The sequence below is a fragment of the Oncorhynchus keta genome, chromosome 1 (genome assembly GCF_023373465.1).
Source record: "Oncorhynchus keta strain PuntledgeMale-10-30-2019 chromosome 1, Oket_V2, whole genome shotgun sequence".
NCBI lineage: Eukaryota > Metazoa > Chordata > Actinopteri > Salmoniformes > Salmonidae > Oncorhynchus > Oncorhynchus keta.
In genome coordinates, this window is record NC_068421.1 from 65,826,905 (window position 1) to 65,851,023 (window position 24,119).

Here is a 24,119-nt window from a genome sequence, read left to right on the forward strand (position 1 = left end):
AACTTATCCACGGAAAGGTAGAGTACCCTCAAATTACGCGACACACGCGGTGAGCGTTATAGAATATAAGAACGAGACAAAAACAATAAATTGAGTCACTTCCTTTATGTTGCATTATTGGAGAGTAATCTGTATAAGAACTTCTTCCTTATACAAAAAAATGAAAACATCCTCCCATACATAGTCTAAAATTTTTAACAGGGCCAACTTCCAATCAGCATTGGGACAAGAGCAGTGCAGAAACATTGACATTAAAAACCAGAGGGGGAAAAAAATTAAAAAACATTTCCCCCAAGATGAACATAGCAATGGTCAGGCATCAGACCCTCCTGCTTTAGAATATTTTAGCAGCTGTATGTATGCAGTCAGCTGTTATTTTCAATTTAGAAACTAGGTGCATTTGATTTAAGGTAGCTGGAGTAGTTAGTGAAAACTGCCTACCCAATACAGAGTGACCCCATGAGTACTTTAAATAATCTACAGAAAAGGATCAGTAGACTTTCACACCATATCCAAAACAGTTGAGAGATACACCATCCTAATGCCATATACATGTTTGGGGTACAAGCACCTACCAGACATCAAGTAGCACAGACTCAGCCAAAATGTATCAGATTAAAAAATAAATGCATTTAAATTGGGTTTACTATTGTAAAGTGGCTGTTCCACTGGATGTCAGAAGGTGAATGCACCAATTTGTAAGTCGCTCTGGATAAGAGCGTCTGCTAAATGACTTAAAAAAAAAAAAAAAAAAAAGTATGTTTTAATTTGACCTAAAACAAATTCTTATTTTCAATGACGGCCTAGGAACAGTGGGTTAACTGCCTGTTCAGAACGACAGATTTGTACCTTGTCAGCGCGAGGATTTGAACTTGCAACCTTTCGGTTACTAGTCCAACGCTCTAACCACTAGGCTACCCTGCCGCCCCCCAAAAAATGCATTGAGGTAAACATTGTCAGGAAATTTGAGATGGTCAATATACTTAACAATGTAGTTAGCAGAAGAACATTGTTTTCAGAGATAAAATTCAAATTGTTGTAAACTTCACTTTCAAAAACAATTACTGGCATGTCACTGCTAAAACAAAATTTAAACTCAAATCTAACAATAAATCTTCAACCAAATCTCAACTCCTATAGATTATCAACACAACATGGAAACATAACTAATTGCTGTCCTTAGTTTTCACCCCTTCCCTTATGGGAAGCTATTGTTTTGCCTCCATCACTTGTTTTGGGGGAGAAGCATCAATCATTAACGGAAAGGCCAACAAAGCCCCATCTTCAGCCTTGCGCCAATGGATCATAGTAGACAGGGTTCCTTTTCAGAAGTTCCGGTTTACAACTCAACTTTGTGTTTAGAGTGAGGTTCTTCATCCTCTTCTCCCTCCTTTTTATTAATCTCTTCTGCATCCAGTTTCTCTCCTCTTCCTGACTGTCCGTCATCTTTTCAGGGTCCTGTGTAGACAGCAAAAATCTATATAAAAAAATCATAATAATATTGACAGGGTAGGAGACGATGCACACATCACCTTTTAGAGAGGGCATATTATAACGACAACTCAATCTAAACATAACTGGTAAAGTTGATGGTATATCACACAAAAAAAGGAGACCGACTTACCTTTGTTGCACCCCATGTCTCATTCCCTACTTCTTCTGCAAGCTTTGGGACATTGAGAAAATTGTCCAAAAATAATAAAAAAATATATATAAAATGATAAAGGGTCATTGGTCAAGATGTAAATAAACATTCACTTATACTATTCTTTTGACTTATAATAAAATCTAAGTTAAACACCATGTTACATTAATCAAGGATTAGAGTCAGTCACTATACCTGCCACATACCCAATCACCCCCATGCTGGCATATTTCAAGGTCAGCAATGTTGTCAGGGTTGTCAATTTCAGGGTTCACCCATTTCCCCTTGTAGGCATGATTGTCAATCTGTTTGGGCTTCCACTCCCCCTGGGAAAAACAATGTCAGAAAGTGCTTAGTTCCCTGTGCAAAAGTACTTTTTCCCCCACTATGTGTCCAAATAAATAGGCAAATTAGTTAAAATGGCAAGACTACATTTCACCAAGTGTAGTACATTCACACCAAATCCTTGTGGCCATGAGTACAAACGACCGTGAAGGCCTACCTTATAGTCAGGGTCCGTGACCATGGGAGGCTCCATTCACCATCCATCTCATCGTTCCAGTCATCAGGCTTCTTGGCATCAGGGTCAAGATGTTCTCAGCCACATCCCAGTCCTAAAGGAAACAGTGGCTTAATAATGTCACCTGCATTTTCTACAGAAAATGAAATGGTGTTCTCATGCATTCTTTGATGTCTTGTTAACATACCTCTGGTTTCTTGTCTTCAGGATCATCAATGTTCTCGCTCATCCCAGTCATCTGGCTTCTCAGCATCAGGGTCCTTTATCTTCTTGGGGGGGGGCAATACTTTTAAAACATACTGAGAAAAAAGGTGGGATAGCAAAAATGTTCAACAGATAGGATGGTGAAGCTCATAGATAAATACAACTGTTACCATTGACTAGAAAATATAGCAGAATTGCTTATGGACAAAAGGGCTTCTCAGCACTTTTAGTGCCTGGACCACAGATGTCTGGACCTAAGACAGCCAAAACACAAACACAGGAATTTAACTAGACACTGCCAATAGTATGTGGTGTAAAGTAGCCAGGCAAATCAAGACAGTGAGACTAACACGGGGAACAATACCTAGGTGACTCTCAAAACAGAAAAGGAATGTGACAAATGAGTCATAACCTACTCTCCAATGTTCCCAGTTACATATAGGATGTTTATACTTACCAAACATGATGTTGTTTGTGGATTCTCCATGCATTTCCTCCTGGTTGAGATCAGCTGGGAAACACTTGAGGTAGCCTCCACCACAGTCAATGTTCTGTTCATGTTTCACAGTAAACTGGATTACCAGTGGCTGATCTTTGTTGCTGACGGCCTCAAAGCGGGAGGATGCAGAGTAAAAGCGAGCATTGTGGCTGGTTTGAAGGCCTGAAATGTTTAAATCGTTCAAGAAATACTCATATCAAGTGTCAACCTATTGATAAACAGCAAGACACCAGATTCTATTGCTGGAGCCTAAATGGCAAAATGGCAGAGGTACCTTTGTCTTTGTCAACGTCGCCATAGAATTTCCCAGCAGTGAGAACAAACTCCCCACAGTCTGACTTGTGTTTAGATTCCACCCATCAGCTTTTCCAGGCATCTGCAAAATGTTATTCAAAAGTCAGGTGTAAGTAAGTCACCTGAGTAATGAGGGCAGAGCCACTCGGCAAGGGCCATGTACCTGTGTAGTTAATCTGGGAAAAGAGCAGAGGGAGTGCATGCAACCCATTGGTCTTTTGGATGAGTAATCACTAAATCAGAACATGTCAGCTAAACGTGAATTACATTTTCAGCATGTCAAGCTGATATTGCATAAATTGAACAGGCTATGAAATTGTGTCTCTGTGACACTCATCCAACATGACATGTAGTCCAATCACCACATTTCAAATGCCGACCCCCCCCCAAAAAAAACAGGCAGGTTCAGTATTTTATTCAGAACTTACCCCCATCTTCAAATTGTTCTCGGAAATAAATGGAGGACTCAGCAAATAGTGATGCGATCGATACGGCCATCAAAACCATCGACAGGGTTGTCATTTCAGCTTGCTAAAAAAAACACCCTCTAAAATAGAAAATGTAATTAACAAAGTAAATAAATAACATACATTTTATAGACACTAAATCTAGCAGTAAAACTAGCTATGGCTAGTTACATGCTATATTGGTCAAAATACTGACCTCAAATGCTGTACTTACTGCAAGCCCCAAAACGCTGCTGATGGTCTCTCGTTTCCGAACAGATGTCTGGTTTTCATTGGATAGCAGCTACAGGAAGAAGCGTAACAACCTTTAACCAATCGAATTAATTGAAAAAAGCATGGGACAAATCGTTTCAGCCAATGCCAGCTGACCACGCGTTTGCTTCACAAACGCCCCTCAGTAGCGGAATGGGTAGGTGGTCTTTATCTCTCGCACGGCGCCCCGGGTGAGAGAGAGAGCGGGGTTTGCACGAATGCAGTAGAATGGGTAGAAAAAAAACACGCCACACACCCGCCAGCTGCGATAAATCATGTGCACCTTCTGTGATTCTGGTAGTAGTTTTTTTTTTTTTTTTGTAAAGCGATTTAAAATATACAATATAGAAAAACAAACGGAGTATAGAACATAGTATACAAACAATGGTCAGGGGAATAAAGACAATACATTATTTAAAGACCTTGTGAAACTTACGAACGTTCAACGTTTTGATTGCTTTTTTGTTTTGAGAAGAAATTGTGTTCATATTTTTGTTCAATTTCATAAAAAAAATAAGAGGCTTTTGACTCAAATGTACATTTATGAATATGGATTTTAGCTAAAATAACAATGAGGTTACTTAAGAAGAAAGGCTTTGCATATACGTTAATATACTTTGTAAACCAAATATCACATTTTCAAGTAGAAGGGAAATATTTGCATGTATTTGATCTAAAACAAATCTTATAATATCTTGCCACAGCTTCCAGGTATAAGAGCAATACCAAAATAAATGTAAAGCAGTTGTTAATTACAGGAGGTATAAAAAACATCTTTTTTTCTTTCTTAAAAAAAACAACTTTTTAAGATAATGTTTAGTAGTGTAGCACTTATGGATTAATTTAGGATAAATATCTTTAATCTCATTAGTTAAAAGACATTTCTGAGAAAGAGACCAAAAAAAAGAAAGGCCATTCTAGAAAGACATGAGGTATGGGACTGAAACAACATCACATTGAAATAGAGCATATATTTTCCTAATGTTGTTCAAAACAGAAGGAGAGAAATCTATATTGCTTGCTGTCAGCTGGATCAAGTAAAGGTAAAGAAGAGGGGATAGATTTGGCTACATCCCTAAAAAGTACAATAACTCCAGAGGGGATTGCATCTCGAATCCCACCGTACCTTCTCCAGTGTGCAATCTGGTTTCCGAGCCGGTCACGGGTGCACCTCAGCCATGCTCAAGGTACTAAACGATATCATAACCGCCATCGATAAAAGACAGTACTGTGCAGCCGTCTTCATCGACCTTGCCAAGGCTTTCGACTCTGTCAATCACCATATTCTTATCGGCAGACTCAGTAGCCTCGGTTTTTCTAATGACTGCCTTGCCTGATTCACCAACTACTTTGCAGACAGAATTCAGTGTGTCAAATCGGAGGGCATGCTGTCCGGTCCTCTGGCAGTCTCTGTGGGGGTGCCACAGGGTTCAATTCTCGGGCCGACTATTTTCTCTGTATATATCAATGATGTTGCTCTTGCTGCGGGCGATTCCCTGATCCACCTCTACGCAGACGACACCATTCTGTATACCTCCGGCCCATCCTTGGACACTGTGCTATCTAACCTCCAAACGAGCTTCAATGCCATACAACACTCCTTTCGTGGCCTCCAACTGCTCTTAAACGCTAGTAAAACCAAATGCATGCTTTTCAACCGTTCGCTGCCTACACCCGCACGCCCGACTAGCATCACCACCCTGGATGGTTCCTAGAATATGTGGACATCTATAAGTACCTAGGTGTCTGGCTAGACTGTAAACTCTCCTTCCAGACTCATATCAAACATCTCCAATCTAAAATCAAATCTAGAGTCGGCTTTCTATTCCGCAACAAAGCCTCCTTCACTCACACCGGCAAGCTTACCCTAGTAAAACTGACTATCCTACCGATCCTCGACTTCGGCGATGTCATCTACAAAATAGCTTCCAATACTCTACTCAGCAAACTGGATGCAGTTTATCACAGTGCCATCCGTTTTGTTACTAAAGCACCTTATACCACCCACCACTGCGACCTATATGCTCTAGTCAGCTTGCCCTCGCTACATATTCGTCGCCAGACCCACTGGCTCCAGGTCATCTACAAGTCCATGCTAGGCAAAGCTCCGCCTTATCTCAGTTCACTGGTCACGATGGCAACACCCACCCGTAGCATGCGCTCCAGCAGGTGTATCTCACTGATCATCCCTAAAGCCAACACCTCATTTGGCCGCCTTCCGTTCCAGTTCTCTGCTGCCTGTGACTGGAACGAATTGCAAAAATCGCTGAAGTTGGAGACTTTTATCTCCCTCACCAACTTCAAACATCTGCTATCTGAGCAGCTAACCGATCGCTGCAGCTGTACATAGTCTATCGGTAAATAGCCCACCCAATTTTACCTACCTCATCCCCATGCTGTTTATATTTATTTACTTTTCTGCTCTTTTGCACACCAATATCTTTACCTGTACATGACCATCTGATCATTTATCACTCCAGTGTTAATCTGCAAAATTGTAATTATTCGCCTACCTCCTCATGCCTTTTGCTCACAATGTATATAGACTCTTTTTTTCTACTGTGTTATTGACTTGTTAATTGTTTACTCCATGTGTAACTCTATGTTGTCTGTTCACACTGCTATGCTTTATCTTGGCCAGGTCGCAGTTGCAAATGAGAACTTGTTCTCAACTGGCCTACCTGGTTAAATAAAGGTGAAATAAAAAATCAATCAAAAAATCAAAAACTACAGCAAATTCCTTTGGAATGATCAGTATTTTATGAAAGCTAAAAATTCAGCATAATTAAATAAATACCATTGAGGAGTTGAATCACCAATATAATATTGTTTCGGGAAACATTATTAAAAAAACAAGGACTTGCCTTTGTATAATATATCTCCATAGTTGCAGATAAAATATTTGTGGGGAGAAAAATTGTGCTTGTAGATCAAAGACCATGCTAAAAGGAATTGTTTATGGAAATTAAATAAATTTGTTGGTATTTTTTCAGTACTGTAGAAATTTGAGGCCACCTAAATGAGAAAAAACATACTGAGAGATAAAATTTCATATAGAGGTAGGATTCTTCAGGAATTGCTTAATCCAATTAATCTTTAAAGTGTTATTCAAGAGGGAAAATCAAGAAAATTGAGACCACCCTCTTCACAAGTATTCATAATGACAGATGTTTTTGATATAATGTGTCCTGTTCTTCCATACAAAATAAAAAAGTATCTTGCTAATCTGATTTTCGACATGTAATGATAAAGCAACATAAGTGAGCCTGGAAATATCCTCATTCTTTCTGAGCAATATTCTACCATTCAGAGATAAATCCTTTGTATCCAGTGATTAAGTTTATTTAGAGTTCTCTGTGATAGGGTTAAAGTTCAGTAAGCATCTAGCTTTTTCATTATTAGTTATCATAATTCCCAGATAAGACTGTATCCTTAACTGGGGTGTCAGAGATTGAGGGCATATCACAGTTTTTAACTGGCAACATAACAGATGCTTTAGATAATGAATGAATCCCATTAAGCACAGTTGGAATCTGAGATGAATAATTTAAGAAGAGGGTGCTAACTGACTAATAATCTCCCTGTCTGCAATATAAATACCCTTTAAAACACTTGTCTTGATATGAGAAGTAATAAACTGTGTGGCTAATAGAAAGAGATCAGGTGAAATAGGACACCCTTGTCTGTACCCTGAATTAATTCAAACCTTGGAGAGGAACATGCTTTCAATTTGATCGAGATATTATCATATATATACAGAGTTTTAATAATTGTACAAAATACAGTAGCTCTCCAAAGCCACATTTTTTAATGGCATAAAATGTCATGTTCTACTGTATCAAAGGCTTTCTAAAAATCCTAAAATCGTATAAAACTCTCATCAGAAAACACATTTGAGTAATCTATGATCTCTAATATCAGTCTGACATTATTCTAGATTACTAGTCTATTTTTCATAAACTCATATTTTACATACATGCTTGTATAATTAAGTCACTATTTTACCTCCATAGAGTTTTTAATAAACCCTGACTGGGTCTCCTCTATAATGGCATCCAAAACAGCCCTTAATCGTTTAGCAAGGATAAGTTCTGGCCTGGTTTAGATCTTATATGTCGGAAAGATATCAGTTTGTCTCTGTGAATGGTTTGTCCTATGACAAATCAACTGTAAATTTCGGTGTTCCTCAAGGTTCCGTTTTAGGACCACTATTATTTTCACTATATATTTTACCTCTTGGGGATGTCATTCGAAAAACATAATATTAACTTTCACTGCTATGCGGATGACACACAGCTGTGCATTTCAATGAAACATGGTGAAGCCAGAAAAAATTGCCCTCGCTAGAAGTCTGTGTTTCAGACATAAGGAAGTGGATGGCTGCAAATGTTCTACTTTTAAACTCGGACAAAACAGAGATGCTTGTTCTAGGTCCCAAGAAACAAAGAGATCTTCTGTTGAATTTGACAATTAATCTTAATGGTTGTACAGTCGTCTCAAATAAAACTGTGAAGGACCTTGGCGTTTCTCTGGATCCTGATCTCTCTTTTGACGAACATATGGGTGGGGTTATATCCTTCCTGTTTGGCCCTGTCCGGGGGTAACATCGGATGGGGCCACAGTGTCTCCTGACCCCTCCTGTCTCGGCCTCCAGTATTTATGCTGCAGCAGTTTATGTGTCGGGGGGCTAGGGTCAGTGTGTTATCATGTCTTATCCGGTGTCCTGTGTGAATTTAAGTATGCTCTCTTTAATTCTCTCTTTCTCTCTCTCGGAGGACCTGAGCCTTGGGACCATGCCTCAGGACTACCTGGCATGAGGACTCCTTGCTGTCCCCAGTCCACCTGGCCGTGCTGCTGCTCCAGTTTCAACTGTTCTGCCTGCGGCTATGAAATCCTGACCTGTTCACCGGACATGTTACCTGTCCCAGATATGCTGCTTTCAACTCTATAGAGACAGGAGTGGTAGAGATACTCTTAATGATCGGCTATGAAAAGCCAACTGACATTTACTCCTGAGGTGCTGACTTGCTGCACCCTCGACAACTAATGTGATTATTATTATTTGACCATGCTGGTCATTTATGAACATTTGAACATCTTGGCCATGTTCTGTTATAATCTCCACCTGGCAGAGCCAGAAGAGGACTGGCCACCCCTCATAGCCTGGTTCCTCTCTAGGTTTCTTCCTAGGTTTTGGCCTTTCTAGGGAGTTTTTCCTAGACACCGTGCTTCTACACCTGCATTTCTTGCTGTTTGTGGTTTGAGGCTGGGTTTCTGTACAGCACTTTGAGATATCAGCTAATGTAAGAAGGGCTATATAAATACATTTGATTTGACAAGCGCTATTAGCTTATGATAGTTATTTAAAAGGCAAATTGGACACTGATTATCAATGAGTAACAAGTATTTTTTAGGTTTAAGATGTTATATAACTTAAATCAAGTAAATCAATAATTCTAGATTAAAAAAAAGTGTAGGGGAGGTTTAAGATGTTATATAACTTAAATCAAGTAAATCAATAATTCTAGATCAAAAAAAGTGTAGGGAACTCAAATGTTACTCGTCTTAAAAATGTAGTTCATATTCGTGGAATACTCAGACCAAGTACAGTGCATTTGAAAAGTATTCAGATCCCTTCTCCTTTTCCCACATTGTTACATTAAAGCCTTATTCCAAAATTAGGGTGATTAAACCTTGCGTTAGAGTGGGAGGGAGTGCTTCATTGGCTGTACTTCAGAGTTCACTTCCAATAGAAAGAAGGCCAATTCTTTGGAAAAACTTCTGCAGAATTTTGTTGATGGTGGTATTACCATCAACCCCAGGGGATTTGTTCATTTGAAAGTGATCAATAGTCTCTATAATTTCCTCTAAGGAGATGGGATCATCACATAATTCCTGATCAGAAGAATCAATAGAGACAACATTTCCAAGAGAATCAAAGAACAGAGCTGCAGACTCCTCACACTACCTAGAGGTGTAAAAAATTGGCACAGTAGTTGGCAATTGTCCTAGATCATATTATTCACATTTAACTGTTCAAAAGAATTACTTTGAGTGAAATTTCTCCAGTCTGAAAAAATAAGCAGAGTTTTGCTTTCCTTCTTGATGAAAGCACCCTCTTCCTTAACCTTGTAAATTTCACCCAGTTTATTTTGTTCCTTAATTAACTGCGCTTTATCTGTATCTGAAAGACTATTAGGTCTCTGGAAGAGCAAATCTTCGCAAGATCACTGCTATTTTCTCTTAAATATTTAGCCATTACAAACTTTAGAACTTCCCAGTTTGTTCTTTGGAGACTTTCACTCTGGACCTTATTCCAAAAATGTATAATGCATCATATGATATCAAATTAGACTATTTCATCTTTTAATATGGAGCTATTAAGTTTCCATTATAAAGCCTTGCACTGACTATCGTTACAGAGAAATATTTTAGCTTGTATGCAAATAGCTCTATGGTCTGTTATAGGCGTGTCAAAAATATGAACAGAAACATCCTTTCGTAAGCCCTCTGAAACCATCCAACTGTCAATACATAAACATCTAGTACATGTTTTGTTACACCAAATATAGGATCTCTCAACAGAAAACGTCTCTCTCCATATATCCACTAGATCCAACTTCTGCATAAATACTCTGAGTGCACAGATTCAACATCGACAAATGTAGTTTTGATTCACAGAAATATTATTATTCACACATGTTATGAGCTTGTGTTCAGCCCACAATTGATTATGAGTGCAGGTTTTAGATTCAACAGTAAACCGACTCAAATTAATCAAGGATGCTTTATTAGTCTAAAGTAACTTAAAATCCATCTGGCACAGCATACCTTCTCTTTCTTTTGCAGCCACTTTGTTTGCCTGATCTGAGAAAAAGAACATCTAAAAATGTTTTGTTTTTACACACACAATGATCTGGACAGAGGTCATTAAAATAGCATAAATTATGGAGGACGACACTATCATAAATCATATCCTATTCATAATGCAACCTCACATTTTCTTACAAAACCAAAAATGTGCAGTCAATATGCTAACACTTTTTACAATGACAGAAAAACAGGCAGTAAAAATAGCTACAGCACATGTACAGACAATGGAACACTTATAAACACTTGATATGTATGTACTTGCTAATTATAATTAGGAGGTGTATTGTGCAAGTAACACATAACAATGGACAAAAAAAGCATCAAAACATCGTTGGAATAATCAGATTATAATAATGGGCTCCTGTGTGCCGCAGCGGTCTAAGGCACTGCATCTCAGTGCAAGAGGCATCACCCCAGTCCCCGGATCGAATCCAGGCTGTATTAAATACGGCCGTGATTGGAAGTCCTATAGGGTGGCGCACAATTTGCCCAGAGTTGTCCGGGTTTGGCCGGGGTAGACCGTCATTGTAAATAATAATTAGTTTGTGACTGACTTGCCTAGTTAAATAAAAGGTTAAATAAAATTAAAAAATATATATATAACTTAAATCAATAATTCTAGATCAAAAAAAGTGTAGGGGACTCAAATGTTACACTCGTCTTAAAAATGTAGTTCATATTCGTGGAATACTCAGACCAAGTACAGTGCATTTGAAAAGTATTCAGATCCCTTCTCCTTTTCCCACATTGTTACATTACAGCCTTATTCCAAAATTGATTAAATAAAGATACTCATCAATACAGTATCCCATAATGACAAAGCTAAATAAGGTTTTTAGAAAATTTAGCAAATATAAACAACTAAATACATACCTTATACAATACATAAGTATTCAGACCATTACGGCTTCCCGAGTGGCACAGTGGTCGAAGGCACTGCATCGCAGTGCTAGCTGTGCCACTAGAGATCCAGGTTCGAGTCCAGGGTTTGTCGCTGCCTGCCGTGACCGGGAGACCCATGGGGCGGTGCACAATTGGCCCAGCGTCGTCCGGGTTAGGGGAGGGTTTGGCCGGCAGGAATGTTCTTGTCACATTGACAACTAGCGACTCCTGTGGTGGGTTGGGCGCAATTGGAGTCCACCTGTGGTAAATTTAATTGATTGGACATGATTTGGAAATGCACACACCTGTCTATATAATGTCCCACAGTTGACAGTGCATGTCAGAGCAAAAACCAAGACATGAGGTCGAAGGGATTGTCCGTAGAGCTCCGAGACAAGATTGTGTTGAGGCACAAATCAGGGGAAGGGTACCAAAAAATGTATGCATCATTGAAATCCCCAAGAACACTCCATCATTCTTAAATGGAAGAAGTTTGGAAACACCAAGACTCTTCCTAGAGCTGGCTGCCCGGCCAAACTGAGCAATCGGGGGAGAAGGGCCTTGGTCAGGGAGGGGACCAAGAACCCGATGGTCACGCTGACAGAGCTCCAGATTTCTTCTGTGGAGATAGAACCTTCCAGAAGGACAACCATCTCTGCAGCACTCCACCAATCAGGCCTTTATGGTAGTGGCCAGTCGGAAGCCACTTCTCAGTAAAAGGCACATGACAGACCGCTTGGAGTTTGCAAAAGGACTCTGAGAAAAAATATAATTTGGTCTGTTGAAACCAAGATTGAACTCTTTGGCCTGAATGCCAATTCTGGAGGAAACCTGGCACCATCCCTACGGTGAAGCACGGTGGCAGAATTATGCTGTGGTGATGTTTTTCAGCGGCAGGGACTGGGAGACTAGTCAGGATCGAGGGAAAGATGGTCGACCTCTAGTACAGAGAGATCCTTGATGAAAACCTGCTTCAGAGCCCTCAGACTGGGGCGAAGGTTCACCTTCCAACAGGACAACAACCCTAAGCACAGACAAGACAACGCAGGACTGGGTTCAAGACCATTCTCCGAGTGTCCTTGAGTGGCCCATCCAGAGCCCGGACTTTAACCCGATCGCACATCTTTGGAGAAACCTGAAAATAGCCGTGCAGCGATGCTCCCCATCCAACCTGACAGATCTCGAGAGAGAAGAATTGGGAAAAACTCCCCAAATACAGGTGTGCCAAGCTTGTACCGTCATTCCCAAGAAGACTCAAGGCTGTAATCGCTGCCAAAGGTGCTTCAACAAGGTAATGAGGAAAGGGTCTGAATACTTATGTAAATTATATTTTTAAAGAATGTGCAACACATTCCTTTTTCATTATGGGGTATTGTGTGTAAATTGATGAGGAAAAAAGCTATTTAATACATTTTAGAATAAGGCTGTAACGTTAAAAATTTGGGCAAAAATTCAAGGGGTCCGAATAATTTCCGAATGCACTGTAGTTCAGTAACCATTTCAACAATAAGCAGTTGCCTGTACAATTGCACATCAATACTACTTTCTTCAAACCTGAATTGTAATTATTCAGCAGGTTATAAATGATTTAAAGTGATGTCACACTTAACCTGTGAATATTTAATCAACCTGTAAAACAAGTAATCTATATACTAGAATAATTCTAGAATAATCATTAACATGCCCTTCAAAAGTTAATTGAATTATATTTAGTCTAGTTTGCTGCAATTTACAGTATTTCTTCCTTTGAATTGAACGTGCCTACCACTGCTTAAGCAGATAGTTGTAATATATCATCAGTGCCAACAAAACAAAAGGATATACAGTACCACTTAAAAGTTGACACACTGACTAATTCAGGAGTTTCTTTATTTTTACTATTTCCTACATTGAAGAATAATAGGGAAGACATCAAAACTATGAAATAACACATACGGAATCATGTAGTAACCAAAAAAAGTGTTAAACAAATAAAAATATATTTTATATTTGAGATTCTTCAAAGTAGCCAACAGATTTGCACACTCTTGAATTCTCTCAACCAGCTACACCTGGAAAGATTATCCAACACTCTTGAAGGAGTTCCCACATATGCTGAGCACTTGTTGGCTGCTTTTCCTTCAGTCTGCGGTCCAACTCATCCCAAACCATCTCATTTGGGTTGAGGTTGGGTGATTGTGGAGATCAAAGCATCCTCACACCTCCTCCTCCATGCTTCACGGTGGGAACAACACGAGATCACTCCATCACTCTCCTTCTTGGTCAAATAGCCCTTACACAGCCTGGAGGTGTTGGGTCATTGTCCTGTTGAAAAACAAATGATGGTCCCACTAAGCGCAAACCAGATGGGATGGCATTTCGCTGCAGAAGGCTGTGGGAGCCATGCTGGTTAAGTGTGCCTTGAATTCTAAATAAATTACTGAGTGTCACCATCACACCTCCTCCTCCATGCTTCACGGTGGGAACCACACGAGGAGATCCTCCGTTCACCTACTCTGCATCTCACAAAGACACAAATTTGGACTTATCAGCCCAAAGGACAGATTGCCACCAGTCTAATGTACATTGCTCGTGTTTCTTGGCCCAAGCCAAGGTGTCCTTTAGAGGTGGTGTCTCTGCAGCAATTCAACCATGAAGGTCTGATTCACGCAGTCGCCTTTTAACAGTTGATGTTGAGATGTCTGTTACTTGAACTCTGTAAAGCATTTATTTGTGCTGCAATCTGAGGTGCAGTTAACTCTAAATCAAATAAAGTTTTATTGGTCACATACACATGGTTAGCAGATGTTTTTGCAAGTGTAGTGAAATGCTTGTGTTTCTAGTTCCGACAGTGCAGTAATATATATAACAAGTAAACTAACAATTCCACCACAACTACCTAATACACACAAATCTAAGTAAAGGGATGGAATAAGAATAAATATGCAGTAGATGCAGTAGATGGTATAAATTCCAGTATATACATATGAGATGAGTAATGCAAGATATGTAAACATTATTGAAGTGCCATTATTAAAGTGACTAGTGATCCATTTATTAATGTGGCCAGGGATTTCAAGTCTGTATGTAGGCAGCAGCCTCTCTGTGTTAGTGATGGCTGTGTAACAGTCTGATGGCCCTGAGATAGAAGCTGTTTTTCAGTCTCTCGGTCACAACTTTGATGCACCTGTACTGACCTCACCTTCTGGATGGTAGCGGGGTGAACAGGCATTGGCCCAGATGGTTGTTCTCCTCGATGGTCTTTTTGGCCCTCCTGTGACATCAGGTGCTGTAGTTGGAGGGCAGGTAGTTTGCCCCTGGTGATGCATTGGGCAGACCGCACCACTCTGGAGACCCCTGCAGTTGTGGGTGGTGCAGTTTCCATACCAGGCAGTGATATAGCCAGACAGGATGCTCTCAATTGTGCATCTGTAAAAGTTTGTGAGGGTTATAGGTGACAAACCAAATTTCTTTAGCCTCCTGAGGTTGAATATGTGCTGTCTTCGCCACACTGTGTGTGTGGGTGGACCATTTCAGTTTGTCCGTAATGTGTACGCAAAGGAACGCACCGTCTCCACTGCTGTCTCGTCGATGTGGGTAAGGGGATGCACCCACTGCTAGTTACTGAAGTCTACGAACATTAACTTTGTTTTGTTGACGTTGAGTGAGAGGTTGCTTTACGGACACCACACTCTGAGTGCCCTCACGTCCTCCCTGTTGTCGGCAATCAAACCCACTACTGTTGTGTCGTCTGAAAACTTGATGATTGAGTTGGAAGCGTGCATGGCCACGCAGGCATGGGTGAACAGGGAGTACAGGAGGGGGCTGAACATGCACCCTTGGGGGGCCCCAGTGTTGAGGAAGAGCAAAGTGCAGATGTTGTTTCCTGCCTTCACCACCTGGGGGCGGCCCGTCAGGAAGTCCAGGACCCAATTGCACAGGGCGGGGTTGAGACCCAGGGCCTCAAGCTTAACGATGAGCTTGGAGGGTACTATGTTGTTGAATGCTGAGCTGTCGTCAATGAACAACATTCTTACATAGGTATTCCTCTAGTCCAGATGGGATAGGGCAGTGTGATGGCAATTGCATCATCTGTGGACCTATTGGGGCAGTAAGCAAATTAAAGTGGGTCCTGGGTGGCAGGTAAGGTGGAGGTGATATGATCCTTGGCTCATCTCTCAAAGCACTTCATGATGACAGAATTGAGTGCTACGGGGAGATAGAAATTTAGTTGTGTTACCTTAGCCTTCTTGGGTACAGGAACAATGGTGGCCATCTTGAAGCATGTGGGGACAGCAGACTGGGATAGGGAGAGATTGAATGTCCGTAAACACACCAGCCAGTTGGTCTGCACCATGCTCTGAGGACACGGCTAGGGATGCCGTCTGGGCCGGCAGCCTTGCGAGGGTTAACACGTTTAAATGTCTTACATCGGCCACCGAGAAGGAGAGGGGGGGCACACAGTCCTTGGTAGCGGGCTGCATCGTTGGCACTATTATTATCCTCAAAGCAGGTAAAAGCGTTTAGTTTGTCTGGAAGCAAGACGTAGGTGTCCGTGATGTGGCAGGTTTTCATTTTGTAGTCCGTGATTGTCTGTATACCCTGCCACACACGTCTCACGTATGAGCCGTTGAATTGCAACTCCACTTTGTCCCTATAACGACATTTTGCTCGTTTGATTGCCTTGCAGAGGGAATAACTACACTGTTTGTATTTGGCCATATTCCCAGTCATCTTTCTATGGTTAAATGCGGTGGTTTGCCACCATCTATCCACAGTTTCTGGTTAGGGTAGGTTTTAATAGTCACAGTGGGTACAACATCTCCAATGCACTTCCTTATAAACTCACTCACCGAATCAGCGTATAAATCAATATTATTCTCCCGAGGCTGCCCGGAACATTTCCTAGTCGGTGTGATCAAAACAATCTTGAAGCATGGATTCCAATTGGTCAGACCAGCGTTGAATAGTTCTAGTCACGGGTACATCCTGTTTGAGTTTCTGCCTATAGGACGGGAGGAGAAAAATTGAGTTGTGGTCAGATTTGCCAAAGGGGGGGGTGGGGGAGGGCCTTGTATGCATCGTGGAAGTTGGAGAAGCAGTGATCCAGTGTATTGACGGCACGAGTGCTACAATCAATATGCTAATAGAATTTAGGTAGCCTTGTTCTCAAATTTGCTTTGTTATCCCCAGCTACAATAAATGCAGCCTCAAGATATGGTTTCCAGTTTGCATAGAGTCCAGTGAAGTTCCTTGAGGGCCGTCGTGATATCGGGTTGAGCGGTGATATACACAGCTGTGACAATAATGGACAAGAATTCTGTTGGGATATAATATGGTCGGCAATTGATTGTGAGGAATTCTAGGTTAAGTAAACAAAAGGACTTGAGTTCCTGTATGTTGTTACGATTATACTACGAGTCATTAATCATGAAGCACACACCCCTGCCCTTCTTCAAAGAGATGTTTATTTCTATTGCCGCGACTCCTAAAGAATCCTGGTGGCTGTACCGACTCCGACAACATATCCCGAGAGAGCCATGTTTCCGTGAAACAGACCGCTACAATCCCTGATGTCTCTCTGGAAAGCAACCCTTGCCAAATTTCATCTTCCTTGTTATCTAGAGACTGGACATTGGCGAGTAATATAATCGGAAGCGGTGGGTGGTGTGCAAGCCTACAAAGTCTGACCAGGAGGCTGCTCCGTCTACCTCTTCTGCGGAGACGTTGCTTTAGGTCGGCCTCTGGAATGAGATCCAACGCCCTGGGTTGCAGTGCAAACAAAGGATCCGCTTCGAGAAAGTCATATTCCTGGACGTAATGTTGGGAAGTTGCCGTCGCTCTGATATCCTCTATTTCTTCCTGGCTGTATGTAACACTAAAGATTTTCTGGCCTAACAACGTAAAAAAAAAAAAAAACGGGAAAAACCCCCCAGAAATACTGTATTGTTTCCTAGGGACTAGAGGTGAGATAACCCTCTGTCGGCGCCATCTTGATAGCGCTAATGAACTTATCCTCTTCAACAGAGGTAGCTCTGGGCCTTCCTTTCCTGTGGCAGTCCTCATGAGAGCCAATTTCATCATAACACCTAATGGTTTTTGAAACTGCACTTGAATAAACGTTCAAAGTTCTTGAAATTTTCCAGATTGACTGACCTTCATGTCTTAAAGTAATGATGGACTGTCATTCCTCTTTTCTTATTTGATCTGTTCTTGCCATAATATGGACTTGGTCTATTACCAAAAAAGGACATCTTCTGTATACCACCCCTACCATGTCACAACACAACTGGTTGGCTCAAACGCATTAAGGGAAAAAATTCCACAAATTAACTTAACAAGGCACACCTGTTAATTAAAATGCATTCCAGGTGACTACCTCATGAAGCTGGTTGAGAGAATTGCAAGAGTGTGCAAAGCTGTCATCAAGGCAAAGGGTGGCTACTTTGAAGAATCAAATATAATTAGATTTTTAACACTTTGGCTTACTACATGATTCCATATGTTATTTCATAATTTTGATGTCTTCACTATTATTCTACATATATTATATGTATTCTATTATGTAGAAAAAAGTACAAATAAAGAAAAACCCTTGAATGAGTAGGTGTCCAAACATTTGACTGGTACTGTACATGCAAATAATAATACTAGAGTTGACCTGAGCTTCACGTAAAATAATTGCATAAAAATTGTCTAATGAGGAAGTTGAAAATGCAATCTAAAATCTCTTCGTTATCAGAATGAATCTTACTATAGCCAGATGCTCTATGCTTCCTTTCTTGGCAGTGTAGGGTGAAGAGTGGGCATACCACATGTTCGATTGACATGTGCCATTGCAGAAATGTTCAATATGTCAGCAGGACATACCTTTTCCTTTTTGCCAAAACACTGTTCATGCGTTTCCTGGGTTGCATTGGTCTGTTTAGGGTAGGAAGAAATTGATCCTCTGTGTTATGGATTTGCAGCCTTGGGCAGAGAACAGCCTCTCCTCCTTGGGTGTATATAGCATGGCCTTCGCCACTTCGTCCAGCGTTCCCTCGTCTGGCTCCAGACCCCGCGCTGCATAGGCATCACGGGCACAGAGCTTGACATGACGGTACTCCAGAGGTAGGAAGGGCACAAAGAAGTCAATAAGGTGACCTGACATCAGTTCACTCTGTGCAAAGCCTCCTGGAAAGCAGACAAACTGGTAAATCCACAATTCGAGAAAGGCATTTTACATCAAAACATGTTATGTAATTCAAAATGTTTTAATCTATTTCTAATTAGTATTCTGTATTTTGCAAACTATTTGTTTTTGTGTTAACAGTGTAGTAGCGTTTATGAGAAAAACATCTTCAATCTTGCTCCGTGAAAACGTATTTACAGTGCATTTGGAAAGTGTTCCGGACTTGAACCCGATCAAACATTTCTGGAGACCTGAATATAGCTGTGCAGCGACTCTATCCATCCAACCTGACAGAGAAGAATGGGAGAAACTCCCCAAATACAGTTGTGCCAGCCAAGATTGTGGCTTAACACCCAAGAGGCTTTAATCGCTGCCAAAGGTGATTCAACAAAGTACTTAGTAAAGGGTCTGAATACTTATGTAAATGTGATGTTTATTTATTTTATACATTTGCAAAAATGTATAAAAAACTGTTTTTATGTAGATTGACAAGGGAAAATAAACAATTTTAATCAATTTTAGAACAAGGCTGTAATGTAACAAATGTGGAAAAAGTAAAGGGGTCTAAATACTTTCCAAATGCACTGTACCTGAAACCTGAGAATGAGTGTGTGATTGTAAAGCCACTGTTGGTACCTTGAGAATCCATAGCTTCAGCACGTAGCCGGTGTTCCAAGTCCTCCATCCCAATGTCCTCTCTGTTTTGCCCTGAGTGCCAGAAGTCCAAAGCCACATCGTTGACGGTGGTCCCACCTATATTACTACAAATAATTATTACAACATATCTTGATTAGGGTTAGTTGGGTTTCCTTACATGAGTTAGTGGAAGAGGCCTCTCAATAATTTAAAGGGTATACATGGCTAACCTGAGGAATAAGAAGACAGCCCTCCTATAGCTGACCCCATCCACATTGTCATAATGGTCCATATAGGGCTTGATAGCATCTATAAGGCCGGGGTGCAGTTTCTCAGCCTCATCAAAGATGAAAAGTGTCTGTGGGCAACGCAGCACCATGTCCCGGATAGCTTCTCTGAGCTGGCCCTGGAAAGAGAGCGCTATGGTGAGCACAAAAATATCATCTCTCACTCGTTCCCATTTAAGACAGGTGTGCAATATATTCACGAGATTAAAATATGCACAGGCATTCCATGTATTATTCTACATGTTTTATCCACAAAAAATGGCACTCAATAATTTGCTGAGTTTGGACGTACTATTGTATATTTGTTTAATTCCTACTTTGGTCAAGATCGAATTGTGTAATTGAATCAATTGCATCACTATCATGTTGAAATATTATGCAATTTAACATTGAGTTTATAATTGGTTGGAAGGGTGCCTTCGCTGATGTGAGTTCCAATAACTTTTATTTAGGTGGTGACCTGGAAAAGGTCAAAGATAAAATGTTATTTTTAAACAAAATATTTAGGTAGTCCTACTCCATGAATGTTGACAATGCATGGCAATAAGACAGGGACTCAAAATATTTATTATATAATCTATTAACCCATATTCACAACATAGTTCTGTTCTGCACATGTTCCTAGCAGAGAGGAGTCATGTCTGTACCAACAGCTAGGCTCACCTTGTACGTGTCCACTAGTCTGGCATGGGGGAAATGGAATGGAGCGATGAACAGACGCACACACTCGCTCTTCACCCCGTCCCGGTACAAGTTGTCAGCTACAATCCGGGTCACAAAGTTCTTGCCCGTGCCGGAGCAGCCATGGAAGGAGAGGGTCAATGGCTTATTGGATTCAGGGTTACTGATGAAGCCCTGCACAGCCTTCAGAACCACTGATTGGGCAAGGTGCTGCCCATGAAGCTTTAGCTGTAGATCACTAGCCAGACCTGAAACATTACATTACATTACATTTAAGTCATTTAGCAGACGCTCTTATCCAGAGAAACAAAACATCAAAATGAGCACTGCACAAAAATGACATAGCTGGTGGAACATGCATTAATATAAATATTGCCTCAATATGACTTAATCTTACCTGTAATATTATTTGTTATCCGACAATCCCCTGATTCACAGCACTGTCCCAGGCTGCAATACCACTGTGACAGCAAACTGATATAGTCTTGAGGGAATGCTGCCCATATGTCCCTAATAGGTACTAAAATGGCCACACAAATGTACAGTGTACACGTGTAATGCAGAGTTAGACATAGCTGTTGGAATCATTTAAACAACACTATCATTTCAGCTCAAGGCAAGTTTGCAAGGAAAATGCTAACGCTTTTACATATCCTCACCGGATAATAAATTAAACAAGACATTCCCTCTATGTTTGAATAAACTAGCTAATCATCGTTGCTTACAATCTCTGCATTGTAATAAAAAATAGTTTTGTCCTGTGTAAAAACGAATTTATGCCTTTCAAATAATTCCTCCAGTGCGTCTGTTTCCCAGACTGTTGGAATTACGGTCTCAATTTTGATATTTCTACAGAAAACATAGTTTTTTTTTTAAACTTGCAGAAAACAAATTAACACCATACCTTGCTGAGTCGCATCATCTTGATTCTGTTGACACTCCCCTTCCCATATATTACAATAAATATAATTGAAATAGTACGTAGATACATTAGAAATACTGTCAAATTGAAAGAAATCTGCCTTTGCAGAAACAGCCCAAAATATGGGCAATAGTGGGTAGAAGAACATCAGTGACGCCGTAAATTTGCGATTATAAGAGAGTCGTCGTTAATGATGACATTCTTCAAACCTCTGTCCATTCAAACCTGTCATACTATGGAGCGAAATATCTGCCAAAAGATGATATGTATGTATCGTTAGAAAATCCATATCTAAATTGTTAGGATAGTAAGAAAAGCAATGCGTGAAACATGGAACGTAAACGTTACATTTCATCTGTGAACATGCAAAACACAATGTTACGATTACGGACTAACATTTTAGGCTTGAACAAATCTTGTGTTGCAATAATGATGTACTATAATACCTTTCACAGTTGGAGATTTCATTTTACAAAACAAAAAAACGTACACCAAACGGCCTGTAAGGAGTGCTACGCGAACAAACACAGCATAGAAAAAAAACGGAAGTCAGGGAAACCGGAAAGAGGTATCCTGTACGTTTTCAAGTTAAGTTTCCCTTCTATATTACTCCGTAGTTAAGTTTACTTCACAATTAGGTATGGTTGTGAATTGTGAGATATTACTGCACTGTTGGAGCTAGGAACATAAGCATTTCGCTACACCTGCAAATATGCTAAATATGTGTATGTGACCAATACAATTTGATTTGATTATGCCTACAACAGTGAAGTTTCAGTCCGCTAAGCGTATCTCTACAGCATTGGCATCTACCAGGAATAAAAATAATAATAGCTGTTTAGTGATGGGTGGTTATTGTCCTTGATGATCTTTTTGGCCTTCCTGTGACATCGGGTGGTGTAGGTGTCCTGGAGAGCAGGTAGTTTACCCCAGCTGACGCGTTGGGCAGACCGCACCAACCTCTGGAGAGACTTACGGTTGTGAGCGGAGCAGTTGCCACACCAGGTGGTGCATCTGTAAAAGTTTGTGAGTGTGTTTGGTGACAAGCTGAATTTCTTCAGCCTCCTGAGATTGAAAAGGCGCTGCTGCGCCTTCTTCACCACACTGTCTGTGTGGGTGGACAATTTCAGTTTGTCTGTGATGTGTACACAGAGGAACTTAAACTTTTCCACCTTCTCCACTACTGTCCTGTCGATGTGGATAGGGGGGTGCACCCTCTGCTGTTATATTTGTCAGATATAGAATGTATGCACACATGACTGTAAGTCGCTTTGGATAAAAGCGTCAGCTAAATGGCATATATATATATATATATATATATATATATATTCAAGCCCCTTGGGTGCTGCCATAGTTACAATAGAAGTGCCCATCCAAGAAGGCTCAAGGTCAGCGGCCACAGATAAAATTACGTCAGATCACGTTATATCTACAGTAGCTTTATTGAACTGTCAACATCATACTTTCAACATTTTTCATGAATCAAGTCGACAATCTATTTGCAAATCATTTTTAATCCTTGTCATATGAAGAGAAATAATGAAGAGAAATTATAGATAAAACATATCAGTGCTCATTGGACATAAACATTACACAAGTCACGAATTTAACAATGAGTGGTTTGTTATGAGTGGAGTCTGCCACGAGCACAGTCAGTGTAGTCAGCTCAGCTATCCCCATTGAGACCATGTATGTGCCTCGATCTAGGTTGGGCAAAACTAAACATGGCAGTGTTCACTTTAGCAATCTCACTAGAAAAAAGACATCCTCCATTCACAATAGCAAATTTCAATTTACAAAAAAGAAAGCGACTGCGTTTTCATCTTTTGAGCGTCTAGTCATGAAATCTATACAGCCTACTCAATCACTTTTTATAGTTACTGTTTACAGGCCTCCTGGACCATATACAGCGTTCCTCACAGAGTTCCCTGTATTCCTATCGGACCTTGCAGTCATGGCAGATAATATTATAATTCTTGGTGACTTTAATATTCACTTGGAAAAGTCCACAGACCCACTCCAAAAGGCTTTCGGAGCCATCATCGACTCAGTGGGTTTTGTCAAACATGTCTCTGGACCTACTCACTGTCAAGGTCATACTCTGTACCTAGTTTTGTCCCATGGAATAAATGTTGTGGATCTTAATGTTTTTCCTCATAATCCTGGACTATCGGACCATCATTTTATTACGTTTGCAATCGCAAAAAAAAGAATCTGCTCAGACCCCAACCGAGGATCATCAAAAGCCGTGCTATAAATTCTCAGACAACCCAAAGATTCCTAGATGACCTTCCAGACTCCCACCACCTACGCAAGGACGTCAGAGTAAAAAAAAAATCAGTTAACCACCTAATTGGGGCACTCAATTTAACTTTGCGTAATACCCTAGATTCAGTCACACACCTAAAAACATTTGTCATAAGAAACTAGCTCCTTGGTATACAGAAAATACCCTAGCTCTGAAGCAAGCTTCCAGCAAATTGGAACGGAAATGGCGCAACACCAAACTGGAAGTCTTCCAACTAGCTTGGAAAGACAATACCGTGCAGTATCGAAGAGCCCTCACTGCTGCTCGATCATCCTATTTTTGTAACTTAATTGAGGAAAATAAGAACAATCCAAATTGTATTTTGATACTGTCACAAAGTTAACTAAAAAGCAGCATTCCCAAGAGAGGATGGCTTTCACTTCAGCAGTGATAAATGTATGAACTACTTTGACGAAAAGATCATGATCATTAGAAGGCAAATTACGGACTCCTCTTTAAATCTGCGTATTCCTCCAAAGCTCAGTTGTCCTGAGTCTGC

General features: G+C 40.5%; 1 protein-coding gene and 1 pseudogene across 4 annotated transcripts; both read right to left on the reverse strand.

The window, feature by feature from the left end:
* Positions 1 to 90: 90 nt before the first annotated feature.
* Positions 91 to 4,131, reverse strand: LOC118366023 (calreticulin-like; annotated as a pseudogene).
* Positions 4,132 to 10,649: 6,518 nt separating this feature from the next.
* LOC118391134 (torsin-1A-like) lies at positions 10,650 to 22,254 on the reverse strand. 4 transcript variants are annotated; one of them, XR_004827085.2, is made up of 7 exons: positions 21,295 to 22,254; positions 20,788 to 20,910; positions 20,373 to 20,638; positions 19,653 to 19,828; positions 19,423 to 19,547; positions 18,486 to 18,788; positions 10,650 to 16,620 (listed from the first exon to the last, which is right to left on the reverse strand). XR_004827085.2 is itself a non-coding variant. In XM_035782188.2 (7 exons), the coding sequence occupies exons 2-7, from the start codon at positions 21,458 to 21,460 to the stop codon at positions 18,541 to 18,543; spliced, it is 1,104 nt and encodes a 367-aa protein (XP_035638081.1). In that variant the 5' UTR covers positions 21,461 to 21,561; positions 21,759 to 22,252; the 3' UTR covers positions 10,650 to 18,540. The 4 variants fall into 4 exon arrangements, 3 of the variants coding, with proteins under 3 accessions (XP_035638081.1, XP_035638095.1, XP_052313984.1); XM_035782188.2 differs by having other exon boundaries at positions 10,650 to 18,788; positions 21,295 to 21,561; positions 21,759 to 22,252; XM_035782202.2 differs by having other exon boundaries at positions 10,650 to 18,788; positions 21,295 to 21,333; positions 21,759 to 21,857.
* Between the last annotated feature and the right edge of the window lie 1,865 nt (positions 22,255 to 24,119).

Bases quoted from the DNA above. Each gene is read 5' to 3' on its own strand.
- LOC118391134 (XM_035782188.2), bottom strand. From the start codon at position 21,460: ATGTTCTTCTACCCACTATTGCCCATATTTTGGGCTGTTTCTGCAAAG. The intron at 20,639-20,787 runs GTAAGATTAAGT...GTAATGTTTCAG, and splicing joins GATAACAAATAATATTACAG to GTCTGGCTAGTGATCTACAG. The intron at 19,829-20,372 runs GTGAGCCTAGCT...CTCTCTTTCCAG, and splicing joins GACTAGTGGACACGTACAAG to GGCCAGCTCAGAGAAGCTAT.